This window comes from Castanea sativa, chromosome 8 (assembly GCF_040712315.1).
Source record: "Castanea sativa cultivar Marrone di Chiusa Pesio chromosome 8, ASM4071231v1".
Taxonomy (NCBI): Eukaryota; Viridiplantae; Streptophyta; class Magnoliopsida; order Fagales; family Fagaceae; genus Castanea; species Castanea sativa.
In genome coordinates this window covers 35,542,889-35,560,027 of record NC_134020.1, presented here as the reverse complement: position 1 = coordinate 35,560,027, position 17,139 = coordinate 35,542,889, and the positions used below count along the sequence as shown (strand labels likewise).

Genomic DNA, 17,139 nt, shown 5'->3' with positions numbered 1-17,139 from the left:
TAATATTTGATGTGATTATGGTTGTGTTTTGTATTTTGTTGGCTGATTGGTTGCTTTTTTTTTTGTCCCTGTTGTGGACTGGTGGTGGTTGTGGGTGTGATTGTGGTTGATGGTGGAGGTGGTTATGATTGGTAGATGGAGTTTGTGGTGGATATTTTTATTATTATTCTAATGAGTTATTTGTATTATTTTAATCAAATAGCTAAAAATATAGATCCATTGATGTTGAGTGTGAAGATGTAAAATAGATAAAATGACTTTTGTAGGTGCCAAATAGCTAAATTTTTAGTCTACTATTGTGGATGCTCTTATGGAGAGAAAGAATGTGGTAGAAACAACAACAATTTGACAAATGGATGGCATTGTGGACTTTAAGGTGTTACGTACGAGGTCTCTCTCTCTCTCTCTCTCTCTCTCTCTCTCTCTCTCTCTCTCTCTCTCTCTCTCTCTCTCTCTCTCTCTCTCTCTCAGAGAAAGGGGTGGTGATCTCAAAAAATAAAATTAGAAAGGTTTTTTTTTTAAATTTAAAAATATAGAAATAAGAAAAGGGTGGATTTAATGATTCCCAAAACAAAACAAAAACTACGAAGAATTTTGAATTAATAAGGATAACTAGTTTATAAATTACATAGTTTTGAGAAAATTCTAGAGTATAATATAGATTTGATAAAATGAAGGTTCGGGATTAACCATTGGGATATTTTAAAATTATAACCACTAGTTGTGGAGAAGTAATAAAGAAAGATTATTGAACAAATAAAATTTAAAAGGGATAGGGAAAGAATAAGTACGAGTCTGTTGAAGAATGTGTTCTTTTATGGACACAATCAAATCTTGCTATTTTTCACAATGAATGATTGTGCCAAACCACCTTGTAACGAAGGTACCAAATATTATGAGATTTTGTTGTATCCTAGACTTTTTTGTATAAGAAAAAAAAAGAGTAAGTAGTAAAATCGAAAGATGTTGTTAATGGATGTCTAAAAAACATTCTTTAAGATAATATTTTCAGAAACTTTTTATTTGAAAAGAAAAATATAACTAATTTTTTTTTACTATTTTTATATTTCCCATAAAAATATTATCAAAATTTTTCTAAAATTATTTATTAACAAATATCTTAGGGGCACTTGTAACTAGACCCAAAATAAAAAAGCTACTTTTTTTCTTTATTGGGTGTACAACTACTTTTTATTCTTATTTTTATTTTTTATTTGAGAGTATAGTGGAAATGCTCTCACCTATTGTGCATTTGGCAACTGATTACAAAAGTAATTTTTTTACTAAATTATCTACTATTTGTGAGTCCTATAAAATTTTTTGTCTTAGCTTTAATTTTAAATAATTTCATGGTCGATTTACTTAAAGAAATGCTTAGATCACAACTTTTGACATATTTTTTTTCATACTTAAGGTCTGTTTAAGATCCGCTTATTTTGCTGAAATTGTAATTTTTTTGCTAAAATAATGTAAATAAAGGTAAACGTTAGCTGTGATAATACAATGAGATCTATAAATAGTATCAAAAAGTGCAATACGGCTCATGAATCGTAAAAAATAAGCTGAATAGTAAAATAAGTTGACAAAAAATAAATTATCCAAATAAACACTTACTGTATGATGAGTTATCACGTAAATTCGCCACTTTTTTTTTACCACTCATAACTCTGCAAGTAGTGACAAAGGCTTAGTGAACTTTGGTACGATTCTAGCATTTTTTATTAGATTTTGCTAATGTATACTTTAAAGGCACATAATAATTAATCACTTATGAAAATATTATCTCAAAAATTGAAAAAATATTTTCAAAAATAAATAATTTATAGAGAGTGAGAAATGATATGTCCACAATATTTTTACAACAAATCTTAAGTGGCAAGTTGTTACTGGTTGTTATTGTTAGGACAAAAAAGTAATCTTAGTGTTAGATTCAAATTTGAACCTATAACAACTAATCACCTATAATTTGTTGTAAAATTATTCTAAAAATGTTGTGGATGTAACACCTCTCATAGACAGTGGACCCTTTTTCATTTACTCAAAAACCGAGAATCTAATAGAATCTCAAATCCACTAAATCTTGAGGACATCATGCTAGGGTAGTTACTAGTTATCCCAAGGATTAGAGGGCTAGAGCCTAAGAGCCTAAGCTCTCGCAGTAAAAAGTCACAAGAGACACCACTCCCACTTTAAGCAACAACAAGTCCACGTCACCACTACATCATAGTCGTACCTTCCCTCCTCGCCAACCCGACCAAAAAGATCGCCGACCCCTCCTCCTCCTCCAGACACATCCCCCACGCTCCTCAATACGCGTACCCCCACGCTCCAGCCACGCTTACCCATTAAATTGCACGCGCCATTAACATTTATCAAGCAACGTCATGTAAACTAGTTGTGTAGTTAACTTAACCCATATCCGATATTTTTTTTTTAAAAAAAAACATTAAAAAAACAAAAAGAATTAACCAGGGTTAGTTTGTCCACTAGTAATGTGGTAATGGGGTTTTGCTCTGATTTCAGAGCAGTACTTATTATTATAGTGATGAGTGTTCCGTGCTCTCGCTTTGTTTTTTGATTTGCATGAAAAAAATCGTGATAATTCATCGTATTTATTCTATTCGTACCCCGATATTTATATATATGATGGTGCTGACTGAGGACCATGTTTTTATTTTTCAACACAGCAATTATATTAGTATGTTCCAAAAATTTATTCATTCATTATTGTTTTGTTGATTTAAGATTTTCTTTGTTTTGTTTTGTTTTGTTTCTGTTCCAGAGAGAGAGAGAGAGAGAGAAAGAGTCTATCTTTGAGATCTGAAAGAAAAGAAAAAAAAAAGAAAATATATTAAGATAACAACAAAAAGCAGGCAAGAGAGAGAGAGTGTGAAAGAAATGTTTTGTTTAAGACTTTAAGCATTTGTTTTGTTTTTTCTTTTTTTTTGGGATGAGAAAAAAGGCAGAGCCTAAAAGAGTGATATAAATCCGTGTGCCCGTGCTGCTTTTTATTTACTGAATAGTAGCTGTTGCTACAGTCTCTCATTTTCTCTCTCTTTCTCTGTCTGTCTCTCTCTGCATGAAAACTCTTTTGAATCAAATTCTGCAGATTTTTTTTTTTTTTTGAGTTGTGACTGACTGTAATCTGGGGTTAGAGTTGAAGATCTAGCTGGGGTTGTTCTCAAAGTTGTTTCTTTTCCTGGTGGGTCTTCTGAATCCGAACCACTTTCAAGCTCTTGAATCTGCATTTTTGATTAGTACTGTAAAAAAAAAAGTAAAACTTTGGTTCTGTGATTGTTTAGCAGCTATAAGGTGAAATTGATCTGAAAAACGAAGAAAGAAATGTACGGAACTCGATCTGTAAAAACTCTCCAGAATCTTCAAAAAGGCTATTTTGGATTTAGGGGACAAAACTAGTAATTTTTTACTTTTCCACTACTTTGGGGGCTGCAGAAAGTGCGAAGTGAGAAGATTCTCTGAGCCCAAGCATATCTTTGATTTTAATGCAAAGAAAGAAAAGGTAAGAGATTTTAATTTCTTCTCTATCCCTCACTCTATTATGTTGTGAATTTAATGAACTGATACACTTTATTCACTTCTTAACACATTTATAACTTGTTTTGGAATCAACTTTTATCCTTTTTGTTGTTGTTTTGTTGTTGTTGTTGTTGCTCACAGCATTTACTGAAGCTTCTTCAAGAGCTATGAAGTAGAAGTAGAACCCTTTATTGGTTTCAAAAAGAAGTAATTAAAAATAAATAAAAAACACTGTTTGATCAGTGATTTTGGTTGTGGGTTTTATTTCTTGTATACTAAAAATGAAGGAGGCAGAGAAGAGCTTGGATCCTCAGCTATGGCATGCCTGCGCTGGAGGCATGGTACAGATGCCTCAGGTTAACTCCAAGGTCTTCTATTTCCCTCAGGGCCACGCAGAGCACGCTCAGGTTCACGTAGATTTCAGCTCTTTACCCAGAATTCCTGCTCTCATTCCTTGCAGAGTTGGGGCTGTGAAGTTCTTAGCTGACCCTGAAACTGATGAGGTTTTCTCAAAGATCAGATTGGTTCCACTTGGAAACAGAAACATTGGTGAGCTTGATTTTGAGGATGATGGGGTTGTGGGGGCTAATGGGTCTGAAAATCCAGAGAAACCGGCCTCGTTTGCTAAGACATTGACTCAGTCTGATGCGAACAACGGTGGGGGTTTCTCGGTTCCGAGGTACTGCGCTGAGACGATCTTTCCACGGTTGGATTACACGGCGGATCCGCCTGTTCAAACTGTGATTGCCAAGGATGTTCATGGCGAGGTTTGGAAATTCAGGCATATTTATAGAGGTACACCACGGCGGCATTTGTTGACAACTGGGTGGAGCACATTTGTGAACCAGAAGAAGCTGGTTGCAGGGGATTCAATTGTGTTCCTCAGAGCTGAAAATGGCGATCTTTGTGTTGGTATTCGACGTGCCAAGCGTGGAATTGGTGGTGCACTTGAATCTCCATCTGGATGGAACCCTGGTCCAGGAAATTCTGTTTCATCTTACGGTGGATTTTCCATGTTTTTGAGGGAGCAGGAGAACAAAGTAATGAGAAATTCAGGCCCAGCTGGTGGCAATTTGAGTGGAAAGGGAAAGGTGATGCCTGAATCAGTTATTGAAGCTGCGGCTCTTGCTGCTAGTGGGCAGCCATTTGAGGTTGTTTATTATCCGAGGGCCAGCACGCCGGAGTTTTGTGTCAAGGCCTCAGCTGTGAAGGCGACTATGAGGACGCAATGGTGCTCCGGGATGAGGTTTAAGATGGCATTTGAAACTGAGGATTCTTCCAGGATAAGCTGGTTCATGGGAACCATTGCATCTGTTCAGGTTGCTGACCCTCTTCGTTGGCCTAATTCCCCATGGCGGCTTCTTCAGGTATCATGTTCCTCTGTAATTTGTATACCCTTGTGCAAGAATTTGGACTCTGTTGGTTGCTTAATATGTATTTTATTAAATATTTTGTTAAATTTTCAGAGGTAGTGTTTTCTCACTGAGATTCTGGTCATGTATTTTAGTAGGGGTAGTCGCATTTATCTTCTGGGATTTTCTCTGATGGCATGCTTTATACTATTTGCACTGTATCTAGCATTTGAGGTCTTTTGATATTTATTCCAGAGTTTTTAGATAGATTAAGGAGAGTACATGTCAGCTTTCTACACTTTTTTTTTTTTTTTGTCGACACTGCATCAGATTCATAATATTCCCATATGTTTTCTCTGCTTAACAGAAACCACAGATTTGTCTTATGGTTGTAATGTAAACAACTGAACAATGCTTTAAAATAATTTATGACACTGCATATACAGTAAATATTGTACCAATTATGAAGTTAGATGGTTATGTTATCATTTATGTGACCCAAAATTCAACATAGAGCTTAGTTGAGGAGTACATCCACAATTATGGTGCTGTTTTAAGCTGAATTGTAATTTAAGATGGTCGAATTTTCATACATACATCAAACTTTTCAGATATTATTTATGAATTGGTATAAATACTTGTCTCCATACTGTATGAAACATGTTATGCAAAGCCTATCCTCAATGAACCCAGCTTCTCATCAGTTTCACATTAAATCTACTTACAAACAACATTTCAGGTGACTTGGGATGAGCCAGATTTGCTACAAAATGTGAAGCGCGTAAGCCCATGGTTGGTTGAGTTGGTATCAAATATGCCTGTTATTCACATCTCGCCCTTCTCACCACCAAGAAAGAAGTTACGGTTTCCACAACACCCAGACTTTTCACATGACGGCCAATTTCCAATGCCGTCATTTTCAGGCAACCCCCTTGGGTCCAGCAGCCCCTTGTGTTTTCTATCTGATAACACTCCTGCAGGCATACAGGGAGCCAGGCATGCTCAATTTGGTATATCTTTATCAGATCTCCACTTTAACAACAAACTGCAGCCAGGGCTGTTTCCATCCAATTTTCAGCGATACAATATGAATCCTAGAACTTCCAATAGCATTATGACGAGCAATACAAACAGCAATGAAAATATATCTTGCTTGCTAACAATAGGAAATTCTAGTCAGAATTTGGAGAAATCTGATAACGTGAAGAGACACCAGTTTTTACTCTTTGGTCAACCAATAATCACCGAGCAGCAGATATCTAGAAGCTGTTCTAGTGACACAGTCTCACAAGTTCTTACAGGGAAAAGTTCATCAGATGAGAATCAAGACAAAGTAAAGTTTCTTTCTGATGGATCAGGATCCACTCTTGATCAGCAAGTTTCACCAGAAAAGTCATCAAGTACTGGATTTTCATGGCACCAGGGTTTCCAAACCACTGAACTTGGCCTGGATACGGGTCACTGCAAGGTATTTATGGAGTCAGAGGATGTGGGACGCACACTTGACCTTTCGGTTCTTGGCTCTTATGAAGAGCTGCACAGGAGGCTGGCCAACATGTTTGGAATAGAAAGATCAGACATGCTGAACCATGTCGTCTACCGGGATGCAACAGGTGCTGTCAAGCAAACTGGAGATGAACCATTCAGGTATGTTGCCACACCCCCCCCCCCCCTTTAATTTTCTTTTGTTTATTTATATCATCTTAATACCTTTTTGGATGTATTAGTTTTGCCTTAGACAAACATTCATGAAGTCTTAATATGCTGTTTTTAGAGCATTTCTATTTGTCAGTGTATGATTGATGGATTTTCTCTTTTATCCTCTGTTGGAATTGCAGTGATTTTATGAAAACAGCAAAAAGACTCACTATCTTTAATGTTTCGAGCAGCAACAATATTGGAAGGTAAGAGAGGAAAATAGATTTTTGCGTTATGTTGTGTAGATCTTCATTTCTAATCAATCCCTTTCTCATTTTCAAGTTACAGGAATAAGTATATTGCGGCATTTAAGATTAACTTCCTGATTAAGTATATAAATTTCATACTGCAAATTTTTTCGTATATCATTCTTCAATCTTCATTGTTGTTTTATTGAATGTTTTGCAGGACATGGATTACAGGGATGAGGAATGCTGAAAATGGACTAGATGCATCTACCAAGACAGGTCCCTTGAGCATATTTGCCTAATAATGTGGAACTTGACGCTTGATGTTGAAAAAACTGAATGAATGTTGAAGGCTGCTTTATTGTTAAAGTAAATTTTAGTTCGGAGAAACGGGAAATGAAACTCCATCTTCTAATTATGCTGATGCCTTGATATGTTTCTTGGTTAAAGTGACTGTATTGGCTGAAAATCGATCTCAACATTATGGTGGATTTTTCTTGTCTATGTTGATGCTTAATGTTATTGTGAATTTCATGTCTATGTTTTCCATGAATCCATCTTTGAAAGTGGGTTTTCTTATTTTCCAAGACACTAATGCGTCTCCAAATTGAGTGCATATGGCTATGGCAAGAAATTTTATTTCAAGCGCATCGATAGTGTCACTGGGTGTGTTGAGAACCAGTGCCAATCAATATATGAACATTCCCATTTCTTCAGCTCTTTTCACTTATTTTCCCATGAGAATTTAGAGAAGGTTGAATGTTGAATTTGAGAAAGAGTGTCCAAAGTCGATGGCCATTTCAAGCTTCTTATCGTAAGCACAGTTGAAAAGTTACATATTTATAACAAATTAGGCAGACTTGAGTAAAATGTGAGAAATGTGTTGGTATTATAATTCTACCATGAATATCACTTCAAACCACCTGCAAACTTTAAAAAAATCGGTTGCTCCGACTATATATGTATGTGTGTGTATATTTGAGCGCGCGCACCGTTACGGTTGTTTCATCTCTTGTTAGGATGACAAACATTTTCTAATCTTTGTCATGAAACTGGCTTATACTAAGTGACAAGTACTACGCCTAGTTCAGCTCTAAAAATATCAAATGCTTTCTTGTTATGTTGAATGAAGCTGAGTTTCAAGTCGATTGAAGATTTCAATAATGTTTTTGACTTCACTAATGGGACAGCAGTTAAGGGCCTGAGATTAAATTACATAAGATGAGAGTACAGGATTATGATGTGTGTAGTAATCTACGTTTTAATTGAATTAAATACAAACCTCAATGTGAATTGATATAGGTACAGCTATTGGACTAATATGTTTACCAAAAAAACAAAAAAAGCTATTGGACTAATATCATTTTTTAATCCTAGAGAGTATAGACTATATAGCTCTATTTGAAAAAAAAAAAATTGATGTGACACTACTTTATTTTATTGAATGGTATAGATGGGGGGGTTTAAGACCTAATCCTTAGAAAAAAAATTTATCTCCAGGTAATTTCTTACCAGCACAGTAATATTCCATCAAAAAAAAAAAACACGGTAATATCACACGTTGAAAAGGTAGCTTTTGGCTTTCTGAATTGGCCCTCACTCTTTGACTTTGTTGAGTTGGCCTTTGCTGATGTTTGATGTCAATGTTCTACCAAACCCTTATGGTTTTTTATTTTCAGTGTCCTGACTCCAAATCTTTATGCCTCCTATCAAATTTATAAAACAAAAATAAAAAAATAGAAAGACTATTGTTTCTTTATCTTGTACTTTAATAAAAGTGGAATTATATGAAAACGAAAGTGAAAAGTCATGCAGAACGGTTTGTGTTTGGAGCAACTTTTATCATCTCCACACCAAGGAATATCTGAACGTCATCTATCATATATTCATAATCCACCAAACCTTAAACTTGACTTTGGTTATAAAATTTTTTTACAAATTAACCCCACAAAGCTTAGAAAGGGAATTTTGGTTATATTATGAAGGGTCCGGTCCTAAGCCATTCATTTTTATGAATATTTTATGCAAAATTGAAAAAATTGTAAAACTTTTTCAATTCCTGATAAAAAAATTTTCAAAAATAGTATACTATTGTGTACCCTTAATAAAATCCTATTATGAAAAACAGTATATACAAAATATATATATATATATATTAATATTGGAAAGTCATATTGATGTAGCAATTCAACCAATTTGGTTGTGTTCTCTAAGTGTCATTCCAATTAGTCAGTTTTTTTAAGCTCCCCATTTGCTCCAAATCGAAGTTTTTGTAGAAAATATTAATAGATGTCCTTGGGGTAATAATTAACAATTTATTTAAAAAAAGTTTTTATAAAAAAAAAATTAGCGTTTTTATAATTTTTTTTATTTTTCATAAAAATTATGTCAAAATTTTTTTAAAATAAATCGTTAATAATTGTCTATTTCCAAACTTATATATCCTTCTGGATACCAAAACCCCATTGGCTCAAAGTGACAAATCAATAAGTCTTATTTGGTGATTACTTAGAAAGCGAGAGACAGCTTTGAAAACCCAAAAAAGGGAAAATTATATATATATATATATATATATATATATTATTTATGTCATGGATAGGTCACTGTATAGTGATCCTTTTCAATAATTCTATGGACCAGACCATGAGAGAGGGTTCAGCTCTTCAGGACTTTGGGATCTTAAAAAATGCCAGAAAACATGAGCTGGGTCCCTGTGGGGGACTTGACTGTTCCGGCAGTTTGACAGCCAAAGCTGGAACTGGTCTGGTCCCTCCCTGGTCCAGGTTTGAATTTTTAAGACACTAGACCACATTTTTTTTATAATCCCCATAGGGTCATTAAAAAATTGTTCATTCCAAAGTAACATGCACGTGTGAGTGGGACCAATTGTCAATTTCTTTGATTTTTAATTTTTTCTGATAACCCAATTATGAATTTTTTTTTTTGGGGTTGGAGGTAGCAAATTATGGTCAAAATTTCATGTTAACGTGTGCTCTCCCAATTGCATCGCCGTTTTGGTGGCCGGGCCTTTCGTTCGTTGATGGGATTTGACTCCACTCCATTATATACTTAGTATCTTTTTATGGTTAAAACTTGCAATTATTCATGATTCATTTTTCTATTTTTTTTCTTTATTATTCCATAGATTTTTTGTTTTTTTTATGGGATATTCCATAGTATTTTGTATATGCATTTATATCTCAATATATGTGATTCTTTACCTATGGTTTTGTTGTTTGTAGGTCCGGATGAGCATGGTTATCCCTTATAATTATTCCCTTCGTCCCAGTTTATTTGTCATCTATTCTATTTTAGGATGTCTTAAAATATTGTTCTATTTCTAAAAATAAAATTCATTAATTTACTAATATTTTTATTATACCTCTATCTTATTTTCAAAACTATTTGAAAAGAAAACTAACAAATATTTTTTATAAATCAATCTAATTGGGGTACCTTTTTAGTTGCCTCATTGATAAATTTGTTTAAAGGTAGTTTTGTAAACTTATACATTTTTATAAGGTAAACAAGACAATAAATAATGTTTCCTTAAAAAGTTTGACTTTTCAATCTTCTGTCCCACTTTTCTTGCTCCACTCTATACTCCACCAATAAAAATTTGTCATGTGTTCACCTAATTAATTAAATACTACCATTATTGACTTATTAATTCTACCGTTATTAATTAATAGTAGTATTTAGTTAATTAGGTGAATACGTGGCAAATTTTTATTTGTGGAGTATAGAGTGGAGCAGAAAAAGTGGGACAGAAGATTTGGACTCAACAAACAGAACAAATAAATTGAAACGGATGGAGTATTAAAGTTGCCATCCAATATAAAAAGCTAAGAATTTCATTGAAAGTGACAGAAATTACATACAAATTGTGATGGACACGAGTTTTAAATTTTAATATATAAATAATTTAGTTTTAAATGGACAAAATTAACGAGTTATCATGCCATACATGTTAAACAATTACATTCATGAAAGATTTGATTTATAATACAAATTTGATACTCAATACAATCGCTAGATATTACACATGATATCATATCATTCCATAATCTATATAATTAAGTGGTAAAAGAAATTTACGATAAAATATTAAAATTTGTAATCACGAAACATTACTTATTTAAAATCACAAGGAGGTTTTCTTATTGTAATACAGTAATACTATTGAAAAGGATGAACAAAAAAAAAATCATTAACCTTAGAGAGAGAGAGTTATAATTGAAATAGTCAAATGGTTGAGTCCGATAATTTGAGGAGAGAGATTAGAGTGCAGAAATGCATAGACAAATACATCTTTCAATGCATTTATTTCTCCAACTTCCCCCATTTTCAGTTCCAACCCATTTGCCACGGGATCTGGTTTCTTTGCTTTGGGATAGAGAGGTATCTTTTATGGGAAATGTTAAGCGATGTTAAGAACACTCTAATTCAATTATTCTAACACCATTCATTTTGTCACAATTTTCTACAACTTCATGATATGATCAATAATGATGAGTGAATAATCATTATATAAATTTGCAATTTGATGTATCAATTTTTAAACATAGCACAAAAGTGTAGCCATTAAGAAATGTTTAGATGTTTTTTTTGGGTCTTGTTAACGGACTTCCTTAGGGTAATTGTTAATTAATTATTTTAGAAAAATTTTGACACAACTTTCATAAAAAATATAAAAAGCTATCAAAAAAATTTTTTTTTTTCCGTAAAAATGTTTCCAAAAATATTTCCCAAACTAGTGCCCTTAAGACGTACTTTAACTTTTCCCATATTGTTTATGTTATATTAGTTACAAATCATCATGTGGATTTACTTGTGATATATACATAGATTCTCAAAAAAAAAATTGAAAATTCTATGCAATAAAATAAGTAAATCCACCTATAGTGTTTCAGTCTCCAAGTCTCCGGTTGCAGTTGCCACAATTAATTTTAACATTTCAACAACGAACTCATCAATGCATTTAATGTTTCTCTAATTATAGAAGTACAAAATTTTAGGCCAAAAATACTGGTCCTTGACATTTGCCTACTAAGCACAATTGGCGAGTTTTCAAGGGAGCATTATTGGCCCCTAAAACTTAAAAAAATTGAGCAAATTTGATCCTTTTATTAATCTCAATACCTACGAGGCTAATAAAACAATAACATGACAAATCTTGTGTGAGGTGGCATCAAATTTAATTTTAAAAAATTAAAACTCATTGCTTACTCATTAAAAATCCTATGACCCGTTACAAATCACCCATTCCATTTTGTGATCTAGCAGTAAGAATGCACATTATTTGGTCTATAACCGGAAATTAAAATTAAAAAAAAAAAGGTAAAATTAAGGACATTTCAAATTATACAGTATAAATTTTATAAATTGAAATGTCACTAATTATAAAAGGTAATTCATAATGTATTTCGTATATTATTGAAGTAACACTAAACATATTCATTATTACGTCAATTTGTAAACATTTTATATTATCTTCTTTTTATCTTTCAAAAAGATAGTCATTGTTAATCCAAGAAAAAGTAAAGGAGAAGAATAATCACCATTAAGTTTAACTTTTTTTTTTCTTATAAGAAATTAAGTTTAATGATTTTGGTTAAAGAAATTAAAAATATAAAGTAGTTGAATTTTCAAAAAGATAATCATCATTAATCCAAGAAAATGTAAAGGATAAGAATAATCACCGTTAAGTTTAACTTTTTTTATAAGAAATTAAGTTTATAATGATTTTGGAGAAAGAAATTAAAAACATAAAGTAGTTGGATTTTTCTGACAGTATAATCTTTATCTAAGATTTGGATCCATACAATAATTAAGAATATTATACAATATAATTACCACTTAGTTATGAAATGTAAAAATTAAAACGGTAAAAAAAAAAAGTAGATAATTAAAGGATAAAATGTTAAGTTTTACACGCAGTAATTGCATGCACTTCAACCAGTGTGATTTGATTTGTGGAAGTTTGTCGTTTTGGTGGCAAAATAGTCTTTTAAGCACAATCGACAGAGATTTTGGTGACGTGGCCAGAACGCCCAGCTCGTGCGGTGGATCCCATAGGGTATTCTCTTGCGTCTCCATCAAAAATTAACCAACGAATTACGTGTACGGCTCAGATTTCTTTGCTTTGGGTTTGTTAGGTGGTCGGGGATTCTTATTGGAGATTTGGACTCTAATAAGAAGAGTCCAATAAGAAGATTTGGACTCTTCTTATTGCTGGTTCTTTACAATATGTGAATTTCACTTCTTGCGAGAAATTACAATCTCGACACTTTTTGTTACTTTAAAATTTGTAAAATTTGTTCTTTGCTCCCCTTGTTTACTTTTTTTTACTTAAAATATTAGAAAAATATTAGCCAATGACTTAAGAGCATTGATTTAGTAACTAATTTTAGAAACATTTTTATTAAAAAATAAATAAATAAATATTGTTGACAACTTTTTATATTTTCTATGAAAGTGGTATCAAAATTTTTCTTTTATAGTTTATTAATAATTACTTTGCGAACATCCGTTAACATGATCCAAAAAATTAAACTAAATTTCATCAATTAACCTGACAATAAATAAGATCATATTCACTACAACAATATAATATTAAAAAATCTACCTTTTACCTCAAAAAAAATGTTGAACCATTATTTTATAAATAATGACATATCAGTTTGTACCATTTGTAATATAAGTATTTTTTTTCCTATGACCATGACATTTCTTTTTTCTAAGTGTTTAAATATCCTATTGTAAGTACAGCACGTTCACTTGTACAATTGATGAAATTGAGAAAAAAAATTACATTATTTAAATTGAATTAAACTAGAAAAACATCATGAGATTATTTACATTTTTTTCCCAAGTAATATTCTCTCTCATTGATTCATAATATATAAATAATCTCATGCTGTTAAATTGTTTTTCTTAATTTTTCAAATTTAATAATGGAATCACTCTTTTCCTTAATTTTCATGCTTACCAAATTTTCAAAATCCCTAATTTGTCTTCATGTTCAGGAGGGAGAAATAAATTTTAATTTTAATATTTATTAAAAAAGAAGAAGGAAGAGTTAACAATCATTAAACAATAAACGCTAGGGTTGATCCTCCTTTTGATGGTGGAAACTTACTTTTACTTAGGTTATTTTTGTGGTAATCCACTCCTATATTCCCATGAACAAAGAGTAATACGATAAGAGAGTGCATATCAAAGTTTAGCTGAAAATCAAGTTAGAGACACAAAGTTTCAATGCACCCATTTTTGAGTGTTGATCGGCACTTTGACACAAGTTTTCATATTTTCACTATTTTCAATTGTACTTGATTTTCTAATATTTTTAGAATGTTTATGAGTTTTAGGAATGATTCTCAGCCACTTTAAGGTCAGATAATGCTGAGGGAGATTTAGAAAATTTCAATTTCAATTAATCATCTTATTTTTCAAGATAAATAGTAAATTATCTAAAAATACTTATAAATTAGTATTATGCGTCTTTATTATGCATGGTCAGCCAATAATACCCTACTCAAATAAAACTTATACATCAGAGAGAATGAGATGGGGACATAACAATTCTAATCTAACCTTGTCCCACCCCATTATCATCCTATTAATAGTACATCTCCAATCAATCACTTATATATACTAAATACTAACCAAGTATTTTGTTTGTATCATTTTGGGTGGTTTGAACGTGACATATTTTAAGTCATAAAAGGTTATTTATTTATCATAAACATGTTAGCTAGGCATATTTTTTTATTTAATTTTCTAAAGAAGGTTGGTTAGGCATTTAATGGGGGAAAAAATAAAGTCTAAATTATTGGTGGGACAAAATGATATTTGTATTTAATAAATTGATAAACACAGATGCCACATTTTTTTTTTTAATATGGATGATATAGCGTTGGCGAACCGAAACCTCAAACCGTGAAACTGCATGCAATGGCATGTTTGGCTGTGAGACAAGTGGCACAAAAGTGATGTGACCATACGCACTTGGAGAAATTATCCAACTAGAACGACATAATCAATGTTTACTGGAGCAAGTCATATGTAAATGTCCATGGCCCATTATTAAATTTTATAAGAAATTTTTTGGTACTCTGTCTTTCAGTTTTCACAACCTTTTGGGCCCATCTGTTAACAAATAAACTTGTTAACTGATAACATTCCCAGCCGATCCTGATTCTATGTAAGGTATGTTTAAATACTACTTATTTTATTAAAATTAAAATATTATTGTTTAAAGTATTGAAAATAAAAATAAAAATTAGTTAAAATAGTATAATGGGCCTATGAATTGTACTAAAAAGTGCAGTGAAGCCCATTAATAGTAGCAAAAATGAGTTATATAGTAAAATAATTTTCATTTTTCATCTCTACCCAAACGCACACTTAGAGTGACTTTAGACCTATTAAAACTTTCAATACCTTCTTTCCCAAAAAAAAAGAAAAAACTTCAATAACTCATTAAAGAACTAGCATTGAGAATGTAAAAAAGTGTCTATTGTGTATCATTAAACACCATTTTATCTATGTTACTAAACTATTTCACAACTAACTCTAAATCTTAATTTTTATTTTTACATACAACCCCATAAATTAATATAACCTAATTAATAAAATAATAAAAAATAATTCTCTCTTTCTTTCCTCTGGTCTCTTGTTCTCTTCACCCACAACTACAAACACCACACCCTAACCACAAATATAGCCAACTACCACACCCACCCTCCACCACAACCAAAACCAACCTCTAGTGCCACCACAATCACAATGAGTATCCATCCAAAAATCAATCCCATAGTAAAGCTACCATAGCACAGTAGCCACCACCACCTAAAATCCAACAACACCACCACCACTATTCCCAAATCCATACCCACAAACCCAAATAAAAAACGAAACTAAAATCAAATCAGAACCACAACCCACAACCACCACCCACAAAAAAATACAGCAACCACCACCGCCAAATCCACCACCGCAATCTACCACCAAACAAACCAGACTCCACCACCTAATGATCCACCAAAACCCAAACCCACACAACCCACATCTCACAACCCACGCTCACCAAGACCCACCACGGTCCCATGCCCACCACGACTCACCACTACCCCACGGCCCTCACGCCCACCATAACCCACCACGGCAACTAGCAACCCACAACCCAACATTGCCAAGGCCAGTCCAAAGCCCACCCACCCAAACCGATTTGAAGCCACCCCAAACAACCAACCAAAATCTTGAGTGAGAGAGGCAAGTGTCACCATGAGAGGAAGAGAGGAGAAAAGAAAGAAGATAGGGGAGTCTGAAAGCCAGAGGAAGAGAGAGAGTGTGTGTGAGTGATGAGAGATGTGAAACATGATGAGAGAGAGAGAGAGAGAGAGAGAATAGTCTGAGTAGATATTTGGGAATAAAATAATTTTTTTTTTACGTCCTATGAACAGTTGGGGCTTTTATGAGAACCAACTGTTCATAGGATGTAAAAAAATTTACATCCACACCCTTGTATGTGGGGCTTTTCTTTTATTAGTTGCAAAAATAGCAACTAGGTGTTTACACCCAATGCTAATGCTCTTACAAAAGACTAGAGATAGTATAAAAATAGAGTACATTAAACTTATAAACTAATATTATCAATTATGAAAAGGTAATTCAAATATTCAGTTATAGGGTGATTAAAGTTCACTTATCATATTTATCGTCACATTAATTTAGAAGTTTTAAGTAGTAAAATTTATAGTACCTTTAGCATTTTTCATAAAAATAAAAAGGAAAAATTAACTTTAAAAAAATTATTTTATTAATTTATAATTTTATACAATGTATGATACAATATTTAAATAAGGGAGAATGTTTAAATGTATGATACAATTGAGTTTAAGAATCTTGCTCAGGTGAAATGGCCTAGTACATTACCCCAAAATTGTGTACATTTGATTAAATTAGATTATATGAGTATATAAATGATTATAAAAAGTTTCGATAGTAAGTTTGAAGGAATAAAGGGCCCAAAAGTGTATATTGGGCCGTGAGCCTTGTTCGAGAATGTCTATTAGTCCGAGGACCAAAAGATAACAGGGAAGAAGTGGGAATCAAAACGCCACGGACAAACTTTTAATGTAAAGGCTTGGGGAGGTAGTCCAAGGAAGAGTGCCTCCTCGGCTAAGCAGGGCAGAGGTCAGAGGGATTGATCTGCCCTTAAGGGCAACACTTCGAGAAGTTCTACTGGTAAGGATAAGCATCAGGGAAACATAGGACAGAACGAAGCTAAGAAATATCTAAGGGAAAGTTGCTACCACCGCATTGAATGCTCTGCAGCTAACCCTCTGACTGCATTAATG

At 32.9% G+C, this 17,139-nt stretch overlaps 1 protein-coding gene across 2 annotated transcripts; it reads left to right on the top strand.

Annotated features, from left to right (window-relative positions):
- The first annotated feature begins 3,073 nt into the window (after positions 1 to 3,073).
- On the top strand, positions 3,074 to 7,330 carry LOC142607834 (auxin response factor 18). Of its 2 annotated transcripts, none has more exons than XM_075779477.1 (6): positions 3,074 to 3,202; positions 3,306 to 3,520; positions 3,679 to 4,904; positions 5,629 to 6,536; positions 6,728 to 6,793; positions 6,996 to 7,330. In XM_075779477.1, exons 3-6 carry the CDS (start codon positions 3,819 to 3,821, stop codon positions 7,075 to 7,077), a joined length of 2,142 nt encoding a protein of 713 aa, XP_075635592.1. In that variant the 5' UTR covers positions 3,074 to 3,202; positions 3,306 to 3,520; positions 3,679 to 3,818; the 3' UTR covers positions 7,078 to 7,330. The 2 variants fall into 2 exon arrangements, with proteins under 2 accessions (XP_075635592.1, XP_075635593.1); XM_075779478.1 differs by having other exon boundaries at positions 3,087 to 3,202; positions 3,303 to 3,520.
- The last annotated feature ends 9,809 nt before the right edge of the window (positions 7,331 to 17,139 follow it).